Source organism: Vombatus ursinus, unplaced genomic scaffold (genome assembly GCF_900497805.2).
Source record: "Vombatus ursinus unplaced genomic scaffold, bare-nosed wombat genome assembly UNPS02010394.1, whole genome shotgun sequence".
Taxonomy (NCBI): Eukaryota; Metazoa; Chordata; class Mammalia; order Diprotodontia; family Vombatidae; genus Vombatus; species Vombatus ursinus.
Genome location: NW_020950172.1, coordinates 9220891 through 9240064, shown reverse-complemented (window position 1 = coordinate 9240064; position 19174 = coordinate 9220891). Strand labels below are relative to the sequence as shown.

At 50.0% G+C, this 19174-nt stretch overlaps 1 protein-coding gene across 1 annotated transcript in view; it reads right to left on the bottom strand.

Annotated features, from left to right (window-relative positions):
- ARFGAP3 (ADP ribosylation factor GTPase activating protein 3) overlaps window positions 1-19174 on the bottom strand; it is a 55995-nt gene that overhangs the window by 19140 nt on the left and 17681 nt on the right. Inside the window, exons 5-11 of the mRNA XM_027854236.1 lie at window positions 18566-18649; window positions 17456-17543; window positions 12010-12069; window positions 11157-11203; window positions 10720-10853; window positions 4423-4551; window positions 3797-3922 (exon numbers count right to left, since the gene is read on the bottom strand). Coding sequence (XP_027710037.1) covers window positions 3797-3922; window positions 4423-4551; window positions 10720-10853; window positions 11157-11203; window positions 12010-12069; window positions 17456-17543; window positions 18566-18649 — 668 coding nt within the window. The remainder of the gene's footprint in view (window positions 1-3796; window positions 3923-4422; window positions 4552-10719; window positions 10854-11156; window positions 11204-12009; window positions 12070-17455; window positions 17544-18565; window positions 18650-19174) is intronic.

Sequence of the window (19174 nt, the reverse complement as noted above, 5' to 3'; positions counted from 1 at the left end):
TCTTCCTCCCATCCTGTCCCACCCTCTCCTGCCCTTCCCTACGTCTGGTAGAGCCTCCATCTCTACCACCAGTCCACCCGTCCTCTGAGACCTAACTCGGTAGGGTCTCTTTCCTGGATGGCCCTGGACTCTGGACTCCTCAGCATAGGAAGGCACCAACAACGTGGAGTGTCCAGAGGAGAGACACCAGGACAGGAAAGGGCCTTCAAGTCACCACATGTTGGGATGGGTTTCCAGAATGGAGCACGGTGAGCCTAAAGGAGAGAAGCCTCAGGGAGAGCTGTCTGTCTCCAAGTATCTGAGGGACCGTCCTGTGGATGGAATCAGACTTGTTCCTTTTGGCTCTCGAGGTGGCACGAGAAGCAGGAGCTGCAAGGAGACCACTGTAAGCGCGAGGTCCAGAAAAGCTTCCTAAGCCAGAGCGCTGTCCAAAGTGGCACGGGCTGGTGGGCTCCCCAGAAGGGTGTGGGGTGGGCTTCAAGCAGAGGCTGCGTGCCCATTCATGAGGTACGGACTACATGCCCGCTGAGACCCCTTCCAACTCTCAAGTCCTGTGAAATCCACGGTTTTCTTAAAAAACACTATGGTCCCTTTAGTTTGATCATTTTCTCTCACTGACATCGTCGAAAGTGGCAACACTGGTTAGTCTGAAATGTGCCTCTGGGACAATCTCTCCTCACTGTGCTGTGATGGATGAATGAAAATGAAATGACTGCAGGAGGAGGAGAAGGCACCGAAGGCCTGGCCAAACAGATGGCTTGGCCACAGCGGCTGGTGACTGGACCGAGCTGAAGAGAAGGACAGCGGGGTGAACAACTCTGTCTTCAGGGGCACCTTCACTTGTCTGTCACATCCACTATCGTTTCGGACATGCATGCACTCTGAAAGCCTGTCCACACCGACGCCTCCCTTCCCAAATGGTTGACCTGCCCAATGCTGGCTCTTTCAAAGGAATGACGTGGACTGGATTGGAAGAACCCCGGCAGACCTGAGGGCCTGCAGACCGCCAGAACCAGTGCTGAACCAAAGCTCTGGCCAGGAACCAAAGGCCGTCTTGGAGAAGGGGGAGGAAGCTGAGGCTGGAGATGCAGTCCTGCTGCCCTTACACACACACAAGCCTGCAGCCCCTCACCACACGGGGGTGCTCTCTCTTCACTTGGGGGCCACAGCCTTCCTTACATCCCTAGGAATACCATTTTTGGTCGCTTATATTTTGGGGTCTAGATTTTTTTAAATTTTTTTTGTGTGTATTTGAGGCAACTGGGGTTAAGTGACTTGCCAGCTAGTGAGTATTATGTGTCTAAGGCGGGATTTGAACTCAGATCCTTCTGACTCCAGGGCCGGTGCTCCATCTACTACGTCACCTAGCTGCCCCTGGGGATTAGATTTTTTTCCCTAAAAGTTGGACAACTTACTTTTTGTCCTGCATAGTTTTCATTTATGATTTCTTGAAATGTAACTCTGAAAAAACAGGCTCTGTTTTTTTCACAGAACAATGCTGGTTTTAAAGGAGCCCCATGACTCTCAGGACCAGGGCATCGTGCTTCAAAGGGAGCTACCTGCCCAGCCTTCAAACCTTCACTGAATGGCCAAAAACACCCTTTGGGGATCACTGTTCAGGTGCCTCAGAATGAGTGTAAATAGCAATCGTTTTCTGCACTGGACAGAACTTTGAGGGAGTTCCCCTCCCAGACCGATATTTTTGGGACAGTAAACTCAGCCATCTTTTGTCTCAATTTTTCCCTGGCCTTCAGTCACTGAATGGGCACGGCCTCTGACAAACTGAGTCCTGGGAAAGGCCCCGTCATCCACTGCATCCCCGCCATCGCCAGTCGTCTTGCCTTTGTCCTACCACTGGCCTCTACGGAGGCGAGAGTGAGGCTGAGGAGTTGTGGCTCTGCCTCACTTAAATCCAATTCCTGGGGAAGCCCTGACATCACCCTCATGAGAAGGAAGGACAAACGACAACAGAACAGATTATAAGGAATCAGAGACAGGGGAGTAGAGGGGAAAGGCCGCTGGCGCAGAGCCCGAAGGTTGGCTGTGACATGGACTGTGGGCCGGGGTCACTTCTCTCAGGCCTTCCTTCGTTTCCTCGTCTAGACCCCAGAGGGGGTTGGCTGACCATCTCCAAGGTCCCTCCCAGCAGGAGACACCATGATGCTGCAGCAAGTGAGGAAGGAGCCAGGGAGCATGAGCGAACTCTCCAGAGATGCACAGATGCAGATGCTCCCAGCCTTTGGGGCGATGCACTGGAAAGACCTTGCTTAGAGTACGGCAGACCACAGCCTGGGGGCGACGCTTCTGGCTGATGCCCCCTCGAGGTAGAGGGGCTCGCCCCACCTTACAGTGGTGCCTTTTTAAAGGGCAAACCACAAATGACGTCCATTTCTGGAGGGAGAAAATCCCTTTGACCTCAATGAGTCTGCTACTGACTGTGGGTGTGGCTGGAGGCCCCACTCCCTTTGGCCCCTGGACCTCCATGGCTGCTCTCAGAATCACAAGAGCCGTCAGCCACCACCAGATGCTCCCTCTCTTTCTTTCCCTCCCTCTCTCTCTCTCCATACTCACAGCTACCTGCCTAAGCAGGTAGCACAGATGTTATTCCTACTTTACAAAGAAGGAAACTGAGGGCCTTGCCCAGGGGCACCAGAGCTCTCAGGGCCAGAGGTAGGGTTCAAATCTCTCTCTCTCTCTTCCCACCACAACCGCCGCTCCTAATGCTGCCCAGTTGGTCTTTTCACTCCTCTCCTAAAAACTTCCACTGACTCACAACTGCCTCAGGAGCTTTCCGGGTCCTCCTGCTCGCTTTCTTCCTGGCCGTGCCCTCGGCAGAGGGGCCCAGCTCTCCCTCCCCTAGGCTCTGGCTCAGCCTGCTGCGGTTCTTGGAACATCATCCTTCTCTGCCTCCTGAATACCTGCTCAGCACCCAAAGCCCACCCCCTCAGAGGCTGCACCTGCTACGGACCTTTCCCCGATGAGAGGGGGCATTTCTTTGGGGTCTTAAGGCTTGACAAACACTTTTCCTCCACCACCTCATCTGATCCTACAAAATGCCCACAAGATAGCAATGCAGATATTATCATCCTCAGTTGATAGATGAGGACAATGAGCCTTGGAGGGTGGCCTACGCTGGCCTACACCTTTCAAGCTGGATGGGCTCTGTGTGTGTGTATGCGCGCGTCTGCTATGGCAAGACTGGCCCAGCTAAGTCTGGTGGCCTCCCTGCCCGAGGGCTGGCCACACGACTCACTCACTCCCCTGTCAGAACAGGAAGAGGCCCCAGCCCTCCACCTCTGTAGACACAGTGATTGCTAAAGAACCGAAGACATGTTTGTACACATATGTGTACATAAACAGAGAAGCCGGCACAAGTCACAGCAGGACGGTCGGAATTTGCCACCGACGCACAAACCTGAGACACCCACTCTGTGCCCCAACTCTGCACTTCCTTCCCACACAGACTTCCCATATGCAATCTGGTCTCTGGAGTAAACCCACCCACTTGGGTAGGATGTGTTGTATCAATTCCCAGGCCCAGTTATTCTGCCAGATGGAACCCCACCCAATACACAAATAGACCGTCATGTTCTTTGAGAAATCAACCTCTTCTGAATCTGTTTGGCTCACGCTGGCTCCCACGAGCCTCCTGAACCCCAGAGCTAAGGGCCGGGTTGCTGGCCCAGGGACTCCAGAAGGGCCACACTGTGACAAGATAAAAGGGAAGATTCTTTGCGTCACGCAGTTAATGGGTCTAGATTCACTACCCTGCACACTCGTAATTTTAACGTGTTACCTTGTACTGGACGAAGTGAAATAGGAATCCTCCTTGTCATCACTATATTTCTTCCTCGGTTTGGCCAGAACGGGTGTCTCCTGTTCTATGGTCTGCATGTCTGAGACCACAGAGTGGGAAATTCCACTGTAAAGAAAATAAGAAACACATTAACAATCAGCTACAAAAATGCATTACTCAACTCAAACATTAATTTTTACTTCTAGCAAAAAATATTCTGCTTATAGGGAATAGATGTGCAAAATGCTCAAGAAAAATAACTTTGGACGGGAAAATTAAAATAGAGATGCAACCAAACCCATGATAGTGGGACTTGTCCGTCAGTCTTCAACTTTTTTTAAAAATTCTTTTCACAAGTAAACTGTGTTCCCAACCCCCCACCTTGGTTTCCAGCGATCATATTTCAAAGAAGGAGTAACCGCCCCACTGTACCCACCCTTTGAGGTGGATTACTCAGTTTGCTTTTGTCTAAGAGAATGGAATATTTTCCAGCCATATCAAATTATCCAATCAATAAAGCCACTTATTAACACGGACCCAATCCCCCACATTTAAGACCTAACCGGATTAGAAAACCAAACAGATTTGAAATCCATTTAAATGAGAAAAAGCACCAGCTCACATACCTTCTGGTGTTCCCAAACCCCATGCCGAGCCTTTCTGATTCTATTTTCTTTTTGCCACTAAAATTCATCTTTTCATCTCTCTTCATTTGAATCTCCAGATCCTTGTAGGCCAATCGTAACGATGACACCCTAAAAAAACCACACACACAGTCCAACCACTACATATTAATTTATCACTAACTCCATCAAGACTACATGAAATTAAGTGTGAACTCTAACACTCCTGCCTAGCCCATTTGGGGTGAAGTCTGGCCTGTGGCCACAGCCCCTCCAAGCCAAGGGCAGCCGTTTCTATCCCTCAAACTCTTATTGCCCCCCCCCCCCCGTATATCACGTTCTCATTCAGTGAAGAATATGCCTCAGAAATGTGGGCAGAACACAGAACTGGTTGAGATGCCCTGCTTCTCCAGGCTTCCACTCACACCATGAGATGATGGCATGAGAGCCCCCCTCTCTCCCTGTTGGGGAGCCCATACTATTAGCTGGCATCGGGTCTACAGCTCTAGCTGAGGAGACAGCTGTGGAGCAAAGCACACGGGTAACTCCCAAACGCCGTCGTGATCGCCGACTGCGAACCTCAGGACGTTACAGGCTGTGTCCTGCCCAAATTCTCTATCTCCCCTAACACACGGCACAGGGTTCTGCTTGCAGGGAAGAGTTAATGCATGTTTGCAGAATGAAGGGACACTGTAAAAAACATGATTTCTTACTCAGCATGAGATTTCAATTTTATCACCACTCTGCGTGTTTGTTTTTAGTGGTGAAAATGGGTGATCTGCTAATAAAAATAGAGAGTAGAACAGAGGAAGTGACCTTCACAGTAAACAGTCTCGCCACGTCCCCAGTCTCAGCTCCAAACTTCACCTCTACGTCCTTCCTCTAGGCCCAGAGCGAGAGGGAACACACAGTTTACAGGCAGCCTCTCCCATCCATCTGCCAGCGTGTGGACAGTTTAGTCACCCACGACAGCTCACAACGGGCCAAGAAAACCTGAAACCACCTGAGGGAGGCTCCCTGGACACCTCATCCTTCAGGCTCTTCTGGGGACCAGGGGACAACCTCTGGTGACATCTCTACCAAGGAGGGTCTGGGTGCAGCTGAGGGGAAGGGTCACTCCCAGAGTGGGTGCTGGGGTGGAATTAGCCCTCGGGTTTGCCCAGGAGGAACATGGACATCCATCCTCATCATCCTCCAGGGCACGGACTGTGTCCTTCTTTGTACCCCCTTGGCACACAGTAGGCGCTTATTAAATGCTGGTTGACTCAACTTTCCCTCAGACCAGGGATTCTGAATCTTTTTTTGAACCAGCCTGCATATCAAAAGCACTGAGGCTGGTACTATGGGCTTTAGCTAATTCAAGAGAAACAGGGACAAAGAAAACTTTAACAAATTAGGTAAACTGTATGATTATCTCAACAGATGCAGAAAAAGCATTTGACAAAATACAACACTCATTTCTATTAAAAACACTAGAAAGCAGAGGAATAAACGGAGTCTTCCTTAAAATGATAGGTAGCACCTATCTAAAATCATCAGCAAGCATTACATGCAATGGGGACAAGCTAGAAGCATTTCCAACAAGATGAGGGAGGGAGGTGAAACACGGATGTCCGTTATCACCACTGTTGTTCAATGTCGTACTGGAAACTTTAGCTTTAGCAATAAGAGAAGAAAAAGAAATTGAAGGTATTACAAGAGGCAAAGAAGAAACAAAGCTATCACTCTCTGCAGATAATATGACGTTATACTTAGAGAATCCTAGAGAATCAAGTAAAAAACTACTTGAAATAATAAACAAACTTAGCAAAGTTGCAGGATATAAAATAAACCCACATAAATCATGGGCATTTCTATATACTACCAATAAAGCCTAACAGCAAGAGAGAGAAAGAGAAATTCCATTTAAAGTTACTATAGACATTATAAAGTATTTGGGAGTCTACCTGCCAGAACAAACCCAGGAACTCTATGAATACAATTACAAAACACTTTTCACACAAATAAAGTCAGATCTAAATAACTGGAAAAACATCAGTTGTTCATGGGTAGGCCGAGCTAATACAACAAAAATGACAATTCTATCTTAATTAGTTTACTTATTCAGTGCCATACCAATCAAACTACCAAAAATTATTTTATAGAGCTAGAAAATACAATAACAAAATTCATCTGGAAGAACAAGAAATTCAGAATATCAAGGGAATGAATGAAAAGAAATGCAGGGGAAGGTGGCCTTATATTATATTATAAAGCAGCAATCATCAAAACTGCTTGGTACTGGCTAAGAAATAGAGTGGTGGATCAGTGGAATAGGTTAAGTATGCAAGACACAGTAGTCAATGACTATAGTGATCTACTATTTGACAAACCCAAACACCCCAGCTTCTGGGATAAGAACCCACTCTTTGACAAAAACTGCTGGGAAAACTAGAAAAGAGTATGACAGAAACTAGGCATAGACCAACATCTTAGACGACATACCAAAATAAAGTCAAAATGGGTTCATGATTTAGATATAAAGGCTGATACTATAAGCAAACTAGGAGGGCAAGGAATAGTTCACTTGTCAGATTTATGGAGAACAGAAGAATTTATGACCAAACAGGAGATAGAGAACATTATGAAATACAAAATGGATAATTTTGATTACATTAAATTGAAAAGTTTTTGCACAAACAAAGCCAATGCAACCAAGATTAGGAGGGAAGCAGAAAACTGGGAAAGAATTTTTATAACCAGTGTCTCTAATAAGGGCCTCATTTCTTTTTCTTTTCTTTTCTTTTTTTTTTTTTAAGGCAATTGGGGTTAAGTGACTTGCCCAGGGTCACACAGCTAGTAAACGTCAAGTGTTTGGTCTGAGGTCAAATTTGAACTCAGGTCCTCTTGACTTCAGAGCTGGTGCTCTATCCACTGCACCACCTAGCTGCCCCAAGGGCCTCATTTCTAAAATATATAGAGAACTAAGTCAAATTTATAAGACTCCAAGTCATTCTTTAATTGATAAATGGTCAAAGGATATGAACAAGCAGTTCTCAGATGAAGAAATTAAAGCCATCTATAGTCACATAAAAAAATGCTCTAAATCACTATGGATTAGAGAAATGCAAATCAAAACAACTCGGAGGTACATCACACTTTTTCAGATTGGCCAACATGATAAAACAGGAAAATGATAAATGTTGGAGAAGATGTGGGAAAATTGGAACACTAATGCATTGCTGGTGGAGTCGTGAAATGATCCAACCATTTTGGAGAACAATTTGGAACTATGCCCAAAGGGCTATAAAAATGTGCATACCCTTCGACCCAGCAATAATACTTCTAGGGCTACATAGCCCAAAGAGATCATAAAAATGGGAAAAGGACCCACATGTACAAAAATATTCATAGCAGATCTTTTTGTACTGACAAAGAATTGGAAATTGAGGGGATGCCCATCAGGTGGGGAATGGCTGAACAAGTTGTGGTTTATGAATGTAATGGAATACTATTGTGCTATAAGAAATGATGAGCTGGCAGACTTCAGAAAAACCTGGAAAGACTTGTATGGTCTGATGCCGAGTGAGGTGAGCAGAACCAGGAGAATGCTGTACACAGTAACAGCCATGCTGTGTGATGACTGACTTTGATAGACTTAGCCCTTCTCAGCCATGCAAGGATCTAAGACATCTCCAAAGGCCTCATGATGGGAAATGCTGTCCACATCCAGAGAAAGAACTATGGAATCTGAATGCAGATGGAAGTGTACTACTTGCTCTCCTTTTCCTTTGCTGTTTTGTTTTATTGCTTCATTCTCGTGGTTCCTCCCATTAGTTCTAATTGTTCTTTACATCATGACTAATGGGAAAATATGCTTAATATATCAGATTGCATGCCATCTTAGGGGGAGGAGTGGGAGGAGGAGAAAATTTAAAACTCAATCTTATGGAAGTGAATGTTGAAAACTAAAAATAAACAATTATTTTAAAAAAAAGAAGAAGCTGGGGATTGCAGGCAGTGAGCCTGGGAGTTGTGAGAGCTTTCTGAGGGCTATTTTGGCCTTTCCAAAGAGGATGGCTGGAGGGATGAGATGGGAAGCGGTGCCACCAATGAAGAGGCCAATGGAAAAGCTCATGTGGCAAGGGTCTAAGGTGGGCAGTTACCCTCTGGGTGGAGAAGGGAGGAGGCTGCGTGCGATGCCATGGAGGGTGATGAGGGGCAAGGGAGAGCCCGGCAGCACCTTCTCCAGAAAGGGGGCCATCTGGAGAAGAGTTCAGGAAAGACGACCCTAAGTTCTGTTTCGGGGAGGTCAAGTTTGAGATGCTGATGCCCCAGCACGATGTGCTCCAGGAGATGTGCGGCACGTGGTCGACAACGCAAGACTGGAATCATGGAGAGATGAGGCTGGAGGCAGACGTGGGTCTGGGTCTGACAGACGGGAGAAGTGATGGACGGTCCTCAGATCCAGGCTGCAGTGAGGCCCCGTCCCGTTCCCGGGCCCCCAGCGCAAGCTTCTGCAGCTGAGCAGAGCCTCAGGCACTCAGTGTCACCTCTCTGAGGTGGCCCACAGTGGGGAGGGCTTTGTTCAAATAAATCAAAACATCAAGAGTTCAAATTTTGGGTATTTTGGGGGGCATTTTGGGTAGGATTTAGCTTGTTTAGCTGTACTGCTGATTCATCTTTTATGTGCATTGTAAAAAATTTTAAAATTACGGGGTGATTCTTGAAAGGTTTTCTACAGGCGGGGTTCCTTTCACAGTGGGCTCCCCAGTGTGCCTGGCCCAGGCTCCGCGTCCCTTCGTGCACTGAAAGGGGCTCCAATACGTGGCACCTGCCTCCTCCAGAGCTCCCTGACCACCCCCTCTGGCATGCAGACACGCCTCCGTCCTCAGACCTATGACAACTCAATTCGAGTGGTAACTCTGGGGGAAAAGCCTCATCATACCAAAGTACAATTACTTCCTCGATAGCAGCAGCCAGATTTATGTTTGAAAAGACAAAGGATAACAGCATTTTAAAAAAGCAAGTGGATTATTACACTCTTATTATATTATTATTATACTCTCAAGAAATGGTTATCCCCTTAAGAAATAATGAAAAACACCATGAATATGAAGAAAGGCACCAGAGAAATGCCACAATGAATTAAAATGTTCTTAATCCTGTTTGGGTTTGATGGCAGGGTTTCCTCCCTCTCTCCAAGGCCCCAAAGGCTGACTCCAGCACTTCAGCTGGCAGTTCCTTGGGGTGCCCTTAGTCTGTGGACTCCACTCTTCAGAGAGCCCACGCCCATCCTGCCCATTAACAAAGCAGTTGCGGACGACTGTTTCCAGCGGGATTCCTAGAGGGAAATAGTAGGTCTAGACAGAGATGTGAATGGGCGCTGGCCGTGCTGCTGCTGCTGAGGATGGAAGCGTGCTGGGATGGAAGACGAGATGGGAAGAGAAACGGGCAGGTTAAAGTTCTGAGGACTCAGCCTGCGCCCTCGCACCAGAGGTAGGCTCACGGGAGCAGCCTCTGCAGCGGCTGCACTGACAGGAGGCGTCCACAGCCCTGCTCGGCCCTCGCTGCAGCCTGGCCTTCAATGAAAGGGCAGCTGGAAAACTGGCCAGAGTTTAGGCTCATGGGAGCTCAGAGATCATGTGTCTACAGAAGAGGAAACAGGCCCCCAGTAGGCAAGTGACAAGTGATGGTCAGAATCTGAATTCAGAGCCTCTGACTGCAAAGTGGGTAAGTCTCTGTCTCCACACTGCTGGCCCCGCGCCTGGATGCAGAGGCAGGGGCACGTGGGCGGCTGCCGTGGCCCTGAGGACCCTGCGTGGGTCTGTTTATGGTCAGTGACAGCCCTCGGGGAAGTGGGGGAAGGAGTGGGGCTCCAAACTCATGTCTGAAGAGCCCTCCAGATCTCCAGGATGAAGCTGTCTTCATCTCATGTCATTAATAAAGCACCAGCGTCAATCGCAGCTTGTCCCAAGGCCTCGTTAACACAGAGCCTCTGCTGCCACCTAGTGGGCACATGCAAGAGACCATCAACACAGGTAAGAGGGAATGAGCACTCATTAGGCGCCTACTGTGTGCCAGGATCTGGGCTCAACACTTGACAAGTATTATCTCATCTGAGCCCCAAAACACCCCTTGGAGTTGGGAGCTGTTATTATCCCCATTTGACAGTTGGAGAGACTGAGGCCAGCAGAGGCAAAGTGCCTTGCGGAGGCAGCGGCGGAGCCGTCCCACACACTAACATGGTGTCAGGCCCGGGTGAAGCTGCTGCCCCTACACCGGGAGGACCCCAGGGTTCGCACCCTTTCCCCCACGTACATGGACTCTTCCTTGGGAGCCTGGAGGTCGTCCTGCTCCTTCCTCTTCTCTACCGCCTGGGCCTGCTTTTCAATGTCACTGAAGCTCGAACTGCTCACTTTCTGGGCCCCCAAGCCTCCCTTCTTGCCCCCGAGCTGGAAGAGAAGACTCACGGTCACCGGGACGGTGGAGTGACTGCCTCGTTCACAAAGGGCCACTTGTTTCCCACCATGCTCACTCGTGTGTGACGGCTAAGATTATGCTCAGGCAGTCTACGAAGCTCCTCTTGTCTACCTCACTCCCTGTCCCATTACAAACCCCCATAACCAGCCCCCGGTCCCACTCAGACCCATCACCAAGTGGCTCAAAAAAGTCGCTCAAAAGCAAAAGGCCTGACTTTCTGAGGGGACAAACAGGCCCGGAACAACGGGACCGGCCAGTGTGCACATGATACTCACCCCCTTTCTAGCCTGGGTTGGTTTCTTTTTTATGAGAGAGGAAACATCTGCCAAAAAAAAAATTATTACTTCAGCTAAACAGAAATAATATTGTCTTCAGCCTTTTGATTTTGTTTCCCACGTCCACAAAAACACTAACTCTAGAGATTTAACTGTAAATCAGAGTTACAAAGATAACACATCTTCTGAATTAACATGCTACATGGAAGACCCAGGCCCAGCACCAGAGGGACTTTCAACAACAGAATTTTCGGTGCTTTCAGCCTGGGCGTGTTCATGGCCGTCGGTCAGACAATGCACCAACAGGGCCAAAGAGCAGGAGTCGCATGCAGGAGCACACTGATTTGCAGAGCTCCCTGTTTACGCGGCAGCTGGCGGAGCCTCTGGAAAGGGGCTGGGTTGGGAAGGAAGGAGAGAATTGGAAACAGAAAAATTTTTTTAAATGATGTTAAAAGTAAAAATCCTTTTAAAGCATGCTAAAAAAAATCAATGTGATTTCCTTTTTAGAGCTTCAACCAAACCCTTTGCTGTTTGTTCTGTTTTATAAGTGGCACAGAAAGATGGTAACACGGTACTTTTCTCAAAAGTTAATTTTTTTTGCGTGTCCCCTGACTCTCAGCAGAGAAGTGGTGGACTACAGATGTGGAATGAGGCATACATTTTCAAAATGCCTAAGATAAGTAATGTAGCACGTATATGGAATAAAACACCAGGAATCAATTCGATTTCGCCGATGGCAGAATGGCCGTCAGAATACCGCGTTACCTTCCAAACCACATGAACACAGCCATCTCTCTTTCCACAATTCACAACTAAGACAGGTGCTCAGGCTCCTGGAGGGGAAGGGGAGTACCTAAGGAAGCTTTCGGGGACACACTCAGGCCGTCCACACTGGGTCCGTGCTCTGGTCCACCTGCAAGTAAAAACACTGGGATCAGCACAGAAAAGCCGGCTCTTCCAGACAGGCTGTGCATTCACACAGTCCGGTCTCTAGCTCTTCCTTGTTGTTCCTTGTGCTACTTCCTCATCACAGGGACCTTCACTGTACATCGAAACGCCTGGCCCCGACAATATCTACCTCATAGACAGGTGATCTAAAAACAATCTTGAGAGAGACACCTAAAATGTGTGTAGACTGGAAATCTGCAAATACCCCAAGAACAGGCGATTCTAACATCCCGAGATCAGTGAGTGGAGCTCAGAATGGCTGGTCGGCAGTCAGTCCACAAATAACTCGTATCCCAGGCTTCTTAAGAGAAGGAAAACCCAGGGCAGGAGTTTGTAAATGAATGCTTGGCCTCAGCTGGTGCTGGGGTGGCAAAGGGATAAGGTTTGGGACTCTTGGGACAACCAGCCAGCTCTGGTCTTCTGGGAATCCTAACTGGCAATAAGGTTTTGGTATAGACCAGTAAAGAGCACACATGCCCATGAGACACAGCCCGGAGCTCAGGGCTGGCGATGGCCAACCTCTGACAAACACTCCTCCACCCACTTCCCGAAGCTCTCCAGTGACAGAGCAGCTCGGCCACAGCTGCACGGCTCTCCTGGTTAGGAAGCTGCTTCTGTCAAGTCCACATTGGCCCTCCCAGCTCAGCAGCCCAAGCAGGCCAGGCCCAAGGCCTTTTCCAGACTGCTGCCACAGCCCCCAAATTCTCTTCTTCAGTAAACAAACATGCCCATATCTTTTCATCCACCCCTTGAGGCGACAACTTCCAGCCCTTCAGGCCCCTCATCTGGACACATTCCAGACTGTCAATGTCCCTTCCTAAAAGGCAGAGCCCAGAACGGACCAGAATCCCTGCAGACGGGGCCTGACAGGCCAGAGGACAGTGTGTCCAAGCCCTACACAAATCTGCACAGAGACAAAAGGTCCCCAAGTTCACCTCTAAGACTACAAAGCAGCCTCAATTCCTGGGACTGAGGCCTCAAATCATCTCCCCTTCCGTACAGTAAAGCCAGCTGAAAAGGCACAGCCAAAGGACAGGGTCTCACGGGCCTAAGAAAGGGGTCGAGGTCTTCCATTTCTGTGTCCAGCAGGACGCAAATGAAAGAAATGCCCCAATTTCTGATGTGCAAGAGACCTTGGAAATCATCTAGTCTGATTCTCCTTGGAATGCAAATAGGGGATAGAGCAGCTAGGTGGCGCAGTGGATAGAGCACCAGCCCTGGATTCAGGAGGACCTGAGTTCAAATCTGGCCTCAGACACATAACGCTTACTAGCTGTGTGACCCTGGGCAAGTCACTTAACCCCATTGCCCAGCCGAAAAGAAAAAAAAAAAAAGAAAAAGAGGAATGCAAATAGGGAAACTGAGGCCCAGAGAAGGGAAGTCACTGGCCCATGAAGCAAGTCTGACCTGTAATGGGTACCCCCGTGCCAGCTCCCTCCTCGGCTTCTGTCACTATATCCTGACTGGGTGGTGACACCTTCACCAAGGACAGCAGAATCCATGAAACCTAGAGTCAAGTTTTCAACCTTGTCAAGAATCCCTTTGGGGGCTGCACAATATTCCGGTCTGCCCTTGCGCTGCCACTGCTCATGGTCCAGGGGAGAGGGAGCCCTGGCCTGGGCCTGGCAGTCAGCAGGAGGCCTGACGGAGGCCAAAGCCCACCTGGGATCCTGCCTGCCAAGGTGGGTGGTCACAGAAATGCTCCTTGTCTTCCTCTGTGACTTGGAAATAAGAGTAGTGCACCAGGTGAGATTCAACCTGTGCCTGTGTGCCCTCCCAGCTTGAGATCCAAGTGGTGGGTGGTGGGACCCTGAGCTAGACAAGCCCCAAGGGAATAAGGGCTTTCTTCTTTGAACAATACGATTCCTGCCTTGGGGGAGCTTACCATCTAACAGTGGGGGGAGGGATGCACACGGCTGCACTGACAAGTAGGATACCACTGAAAAATTAACAACAATCTCAAGATTTTGTTCTTTGTCCTAAGGAATGGCTCTCAGGGTGGCGGATGGCGCAGGCCAACGCTGGAAAACGAAGGTGATGTAAAAACAAGATATTCACCACCGCCATTTTCTGTTCTGTAGAAAGGGAGAATCTGGAAATGACTGAAGGGAATCCCCCGGTTCCTTTCTAGTGCTCAGGGGTGGGGGGCATCTCTAGGGTAAAAACAACAAAGAGGCCAAAGCCATTGTTTGAGACAACGGAGACCCGGAGTTTGTCCCCGACACCCTTCTGTGGGAAGGTGAATAAATAAAGGGCCCAAAGCTCAGCAGGTTACGCTGCCCTGGGGCAGCAGCCCCGTTTAAAGAGCAGGGTGCTGGGAGAGTTGGCTCAGGGAGCCCCGGCTGGCCTTCCCATGGCTCATCTGGGCCTAAGCCAGGAGACACAGGCAGGTGTGACTCTCGTGACTGCCCAGACAAAGCTGCTGGCAGGCTGCCCCTCTAGGCCCTCCAACCCTGGCAGTGCCCGTCTCCCCCTGAGCCTTCCTGCGCCGGTTTAGCTTTCCCAGGCCTCCATTTTGCCTTGTGGACACCACAAGGACCATCTCGCCCCATCTCGAGGTAAAAAGGCTCCCGTTCGATAGGGGCACCAGCTCTACACCAAGAGTGTGGATCACACGCCTGACAGAGCTTTACAGATGTCACCGTATTTGATTCTCTGGCACGGGGATGGCTGTTTGTCCTCTGACATTGCACTCGCATGTAAAGTGGATTTAAGTGAGGCTGAGAGAGGGTAAGTGATGTGCCCAGGGCCACACCGTTGCCTGAGGCAGATTCTGAATGCAGGTCTTCCCAAATGAAGGAATGTGCAGATGAGTACAACGAAGTGAACAGAGGTGATTTTTTTTTCTGGAAGGGAACAGAAAACAGGTGGGGGGGAGGGGCCTTATCACAGGACTCTTGTTAGGCAGGAGTTAGGGATTCAGGGCAGCAGAACAATGTAGGGACAGGGATGGGCCAAAGGCTCAGAGGCCAGACATAAACTGTTGTGTCCAGGGAGAGAGAGCAGGTGAGTTTGGCTGGCAGCAAGGAGAAATCAATCACGTGGAATTCAGTTCGACATATGCTTGTTAAGCACTTACCGTGTGCACGACACTGGGCTGAACACTGGGGGAGGTGCCTGACCAGGTACAAGGGGAAGAGCACTGGATTTAGACAGAGGACGGGGCTTCAACCCTGACTCTGCCACTCACGGCCTAGGTGACCCTCGCTGAGTCACTCCCCCAAGCCTCAGTTTCCTCATCTGTAAAAATGAGGTGGGAAGGGTAGCTCCCCAGGGACCTTCCCTCTGTCCTGCCATCCCCTCCAGGTCGCTACCCTCGGCAAACCCTTGCAATCCAGCTTCTACGCCCAGTGTTTACTTGGCACTCCCCCACTCTGGTTATCAAGGATCTCTCTCTCTCTCTCTTAGATTCTTTTTAAAAAAATTATCCTTATGGATAGCTTTTGGTTTTACATCACCAACCTTTGCCAACACCTTTCCGTCTCTTTTCCCAGAAAGCCAACCTTGTAACACAGAAGAAAAGGGAAAAACCTGGTTCACAAAGCTAAGTCTGGCCTGACCTATCGGGCTTCACGCCCAGAGTCGCTGCCATCTTTGCCAAGAAGGCGGAAACGCTCTTTTGTGTCTTCACTGGGCGCATGCGTGGCCATCATACTGGGATGGCGCACAGCTTCCTAGCAACGCTGCTGCAGCCACTGCCTATCTTCCTCATTCTGCTCACTTTCCTCTGCATCAGTCCTCACGTCGCTGCTCACCACACTGGCCATTTTGTACACCCCAATACCATCCTGCCCCGCCCAGCCCAGCCCGGCTCCGCCCATCCTGGCCTGGCTCGTCCAGCTGCTCCTGGGCAGCTCTTGTCTCCCCTTCTGTACAGCTCTTGACATCCGGGCGTCGGTGGGGACTTCTATCCTACCGCCGAACTCCTCGGGGAGCGTGCCTAAAAGCCCTACCTCTGGGTCAAGGGGGATGGACGATTGAGCCATTTTCCTTGCAGAATTCCAAACTGCTTTCCAGAAGAGCCCTCCCATTCATGCCCCATCAACAACACACTGGTGTGCCCTTCTTTCCAACATCGAGTATTTCCACCTCCGGTCACTTTGCCCATTTGCTGGGGGAGACATGAAACCACAGAGCTGTTCGGATGTGTCCCTCTGAGTGACTCAGAACATCACTTCCCATGGGTCCCAAGACCATTCGATTCTTTTTGAGACACGTTTGCTACTAATCTACTGGGGAATGGCTGTTGGTCTCTTACATCTCATTATCTCTTAATTGCAAAGTCTAATCACATTGGCTCTGTCCTCCTCCTTGGGCATCCATGCCCCTGCCCCTCTTTCCTTCGTCTCCTTCACTGGTCCATCATCCCTCCCTCACTCCTTAAGTACAGATGCCCCCCAGTGCTCTCTCCTTGGCAATCTCATCTGGTCTTGTGGATCCAAATATCATCTCTACACTACAGATCCATCCCCAAAGTCTCTCTGGAACTCCAGTCCTGCGATGCCAACTGCCTGCTGAACACCTCCTGAATGCCTTCCGGGCACCTCAGAGTCAACATGTCCAAAACAGTTTATTCTTTTCCCCCAAACACTCACCCTTCCTTACAGGCACCCAACTATGTGACCTAATTATTCTTGCCTCTTCTCTCACACTCACTGTAAATCATCAATGACCAAATCTTGTCAATTCTTCCTCCACACCTCTCTAATCCTCCTATCACCACTCACATGGCCACCATCCTAGCTCAGGTTACCTGCTGCCTCTACTTCAGGCCCTATACTATGGTGTGGACTAACTGGTCACTCTTTGTGTCTCTGCCTCTGCCAACCCTCCCCCCACATTACAGTCAAAATCATTTTCCTAAAATACAGGTCTGGCCACGTAACCTCCCCGCCCCAAAGCCATCAATTAGAGCCCCCACTGCCTTGAAACACACAAGTTTCTAAGTGTGGCATTCAAGGCCCTCCCATGTTGGACTTTCAGCTCCTTCAGGGCAGGCCAAGCCCATGTGGTCCCTTCTGGGCCAGGAAACCTCCTTATCCCTTTGCCAACCAAACCAAGCCTTCTGACTCGAAGATTCCCAGGCTCTTTCCTTACCAGAAAGGCCGGTGGTACCAGCATGAGGCGGGATCATAAAAAATACTCAGGGACACACAGTACTTGGTGGCAGGAAGAGTCTGACTCATCTAATCCACATTCTTGGTGACTTCTGTGTAATTTTTTTTTTTAAATAAAGCTACAAATGTTAAACAGATGTATTTACAACACACCCGGCCCCACGTGAAAGCTGCCCACTTCTCCCAGAATCGTCATTTTGTTCTAATTACAAACAGAAGCGCCCACGACTCTACCTTCGGAGCTCTCTGTTACGGCTTCTGAAGAACTCGGTCTGAAAGGACCTGGCTCTGTTGGTGCTGATGTCCACTCTGGGCCGCTAACCTGGGGCAAGCAGGAGAGCTATGGGTGAGCAAAACCCCAAAGCAGCCAAAATAAAACACTGTTTAAAACAACCAGGCGGCAGTCTCTCGTCCCCACGGCCTTCTCCCCAGGCTGGGCTCCCCAGACGGCTCATCTCTTCCCAGCGGATCACAGCAGGATGAGATCACTGCTGCACTGAGGGTGGCCCAAAGGGGGCAAGGTGACGTCTCCGAGTAAAACCTCGGCCTTCACTACGTGGAGGAAGCGTGTGGAGGCGAGACCTCAGAAATCACCTCCAAGGCCAGCAAAAGAAAAGGGGGCAAAGAGTTCAGAGCAAGGAGACCCATAATGCACTGCCTGTTCTCACCCCGGGGGGCCACACACACTCCCGGACAGTGGACGCCCCAGGGCTGGAGGGATCTCAGAGATCCTCTAACCCAACCCCTTCATTTTACAGAGAAGGAAACTGAGGCTCAGGTAGAGAAATGCCTGGCCAAGGCCTCCCAGGGAGCGAGGGGCAGAACGGGGCCTGGGACTCAGGCTCCTTCCACTGCCCCCAGCTGTCTCCAGTGAATTTTTAGAAAGGGCCACAGACCCAGGGCGAAGAGAGCTCTTAGCACTTGCGAAGAGCTGGCCTTTAGTAAGTACTTGCTGGATGAATAAAGAAGAGCAACACTTAAAACGCACATGGCGTTTTTGTCTCAACAGCCGATCTCTACATGGACACAGATATTTCTCAATCGCCCTCATCCCGCTCAAGTTAGAGGGATAGCACCAAGCGGGGAAGAGCCCTGTGGGTCCGGCTGTTGAAGCAGAGCTCTCGCCCCCAAACTGGCAACGGAAAAAGACCAGCCTCCTTCAGAACCAGTGTGGCAGGTGATTCCCAAGAACAGCGGGGCAGGCCATTTTCCCTCGTTCCCCAAACTCCACATGTAGCTGCCGCCTTGAAAGAAGACCTTCATCATGAAAGAATAAGATCATTCGGGGGAAAAACCAAAACAAACAAAACGCCTGGACAAAATGAGGCGGAGCGCATCGCCTACCTTGGGAGAAGCATGGGATGCAAAGAAATCCTCCTCTTTCTGCTGCGGGGACGATGGCGGCACCACACAGCTCTCCAGCCACAACTGAAACGGAAACACAAGGCAGTGCTCAGGCCCCGGGGACCATCCCTGACCCCAGGACCTCAGAGGCAGCCGGCCCAGCCGACACCTGGGCACAAAGCCCTCTGCCGGGGCCCGTCCCACTGGGGGATAGCAGCCCTGGCGGTGGGGACGCCTCCAGGTACCTCTCTCCTGCTCCTAAGGACGGTCCTCTGGTGCCACCCCTGAGTTTAATCTTTCTCCCCGACGACAGCCTTCTCCTCTGCAGACTCAGTAGTCCCCGCTTCCTTCAGCTGATGCTCACCCCATTCATCACCAGCTCTCTCTAAAATGGGGCACCCACGCTGAAAGCAAAGAGCTTGGTCGCAGCCTGCCCAGGGCAAAGTCCGGAGCGCCTTCTTCATCCTGGAAGCTAGCTTCTCTCAGCGCAGCATCGCAGGGTGGACTCCAAGGCTTTGGGGGTCCCCAAACCCATCAGGCCTTTTCTTACAGGCATGCAGCTTGTACGTGTGTCTCCCAAAAGGTGCTTGTGGGGCTGACTCTCTGACC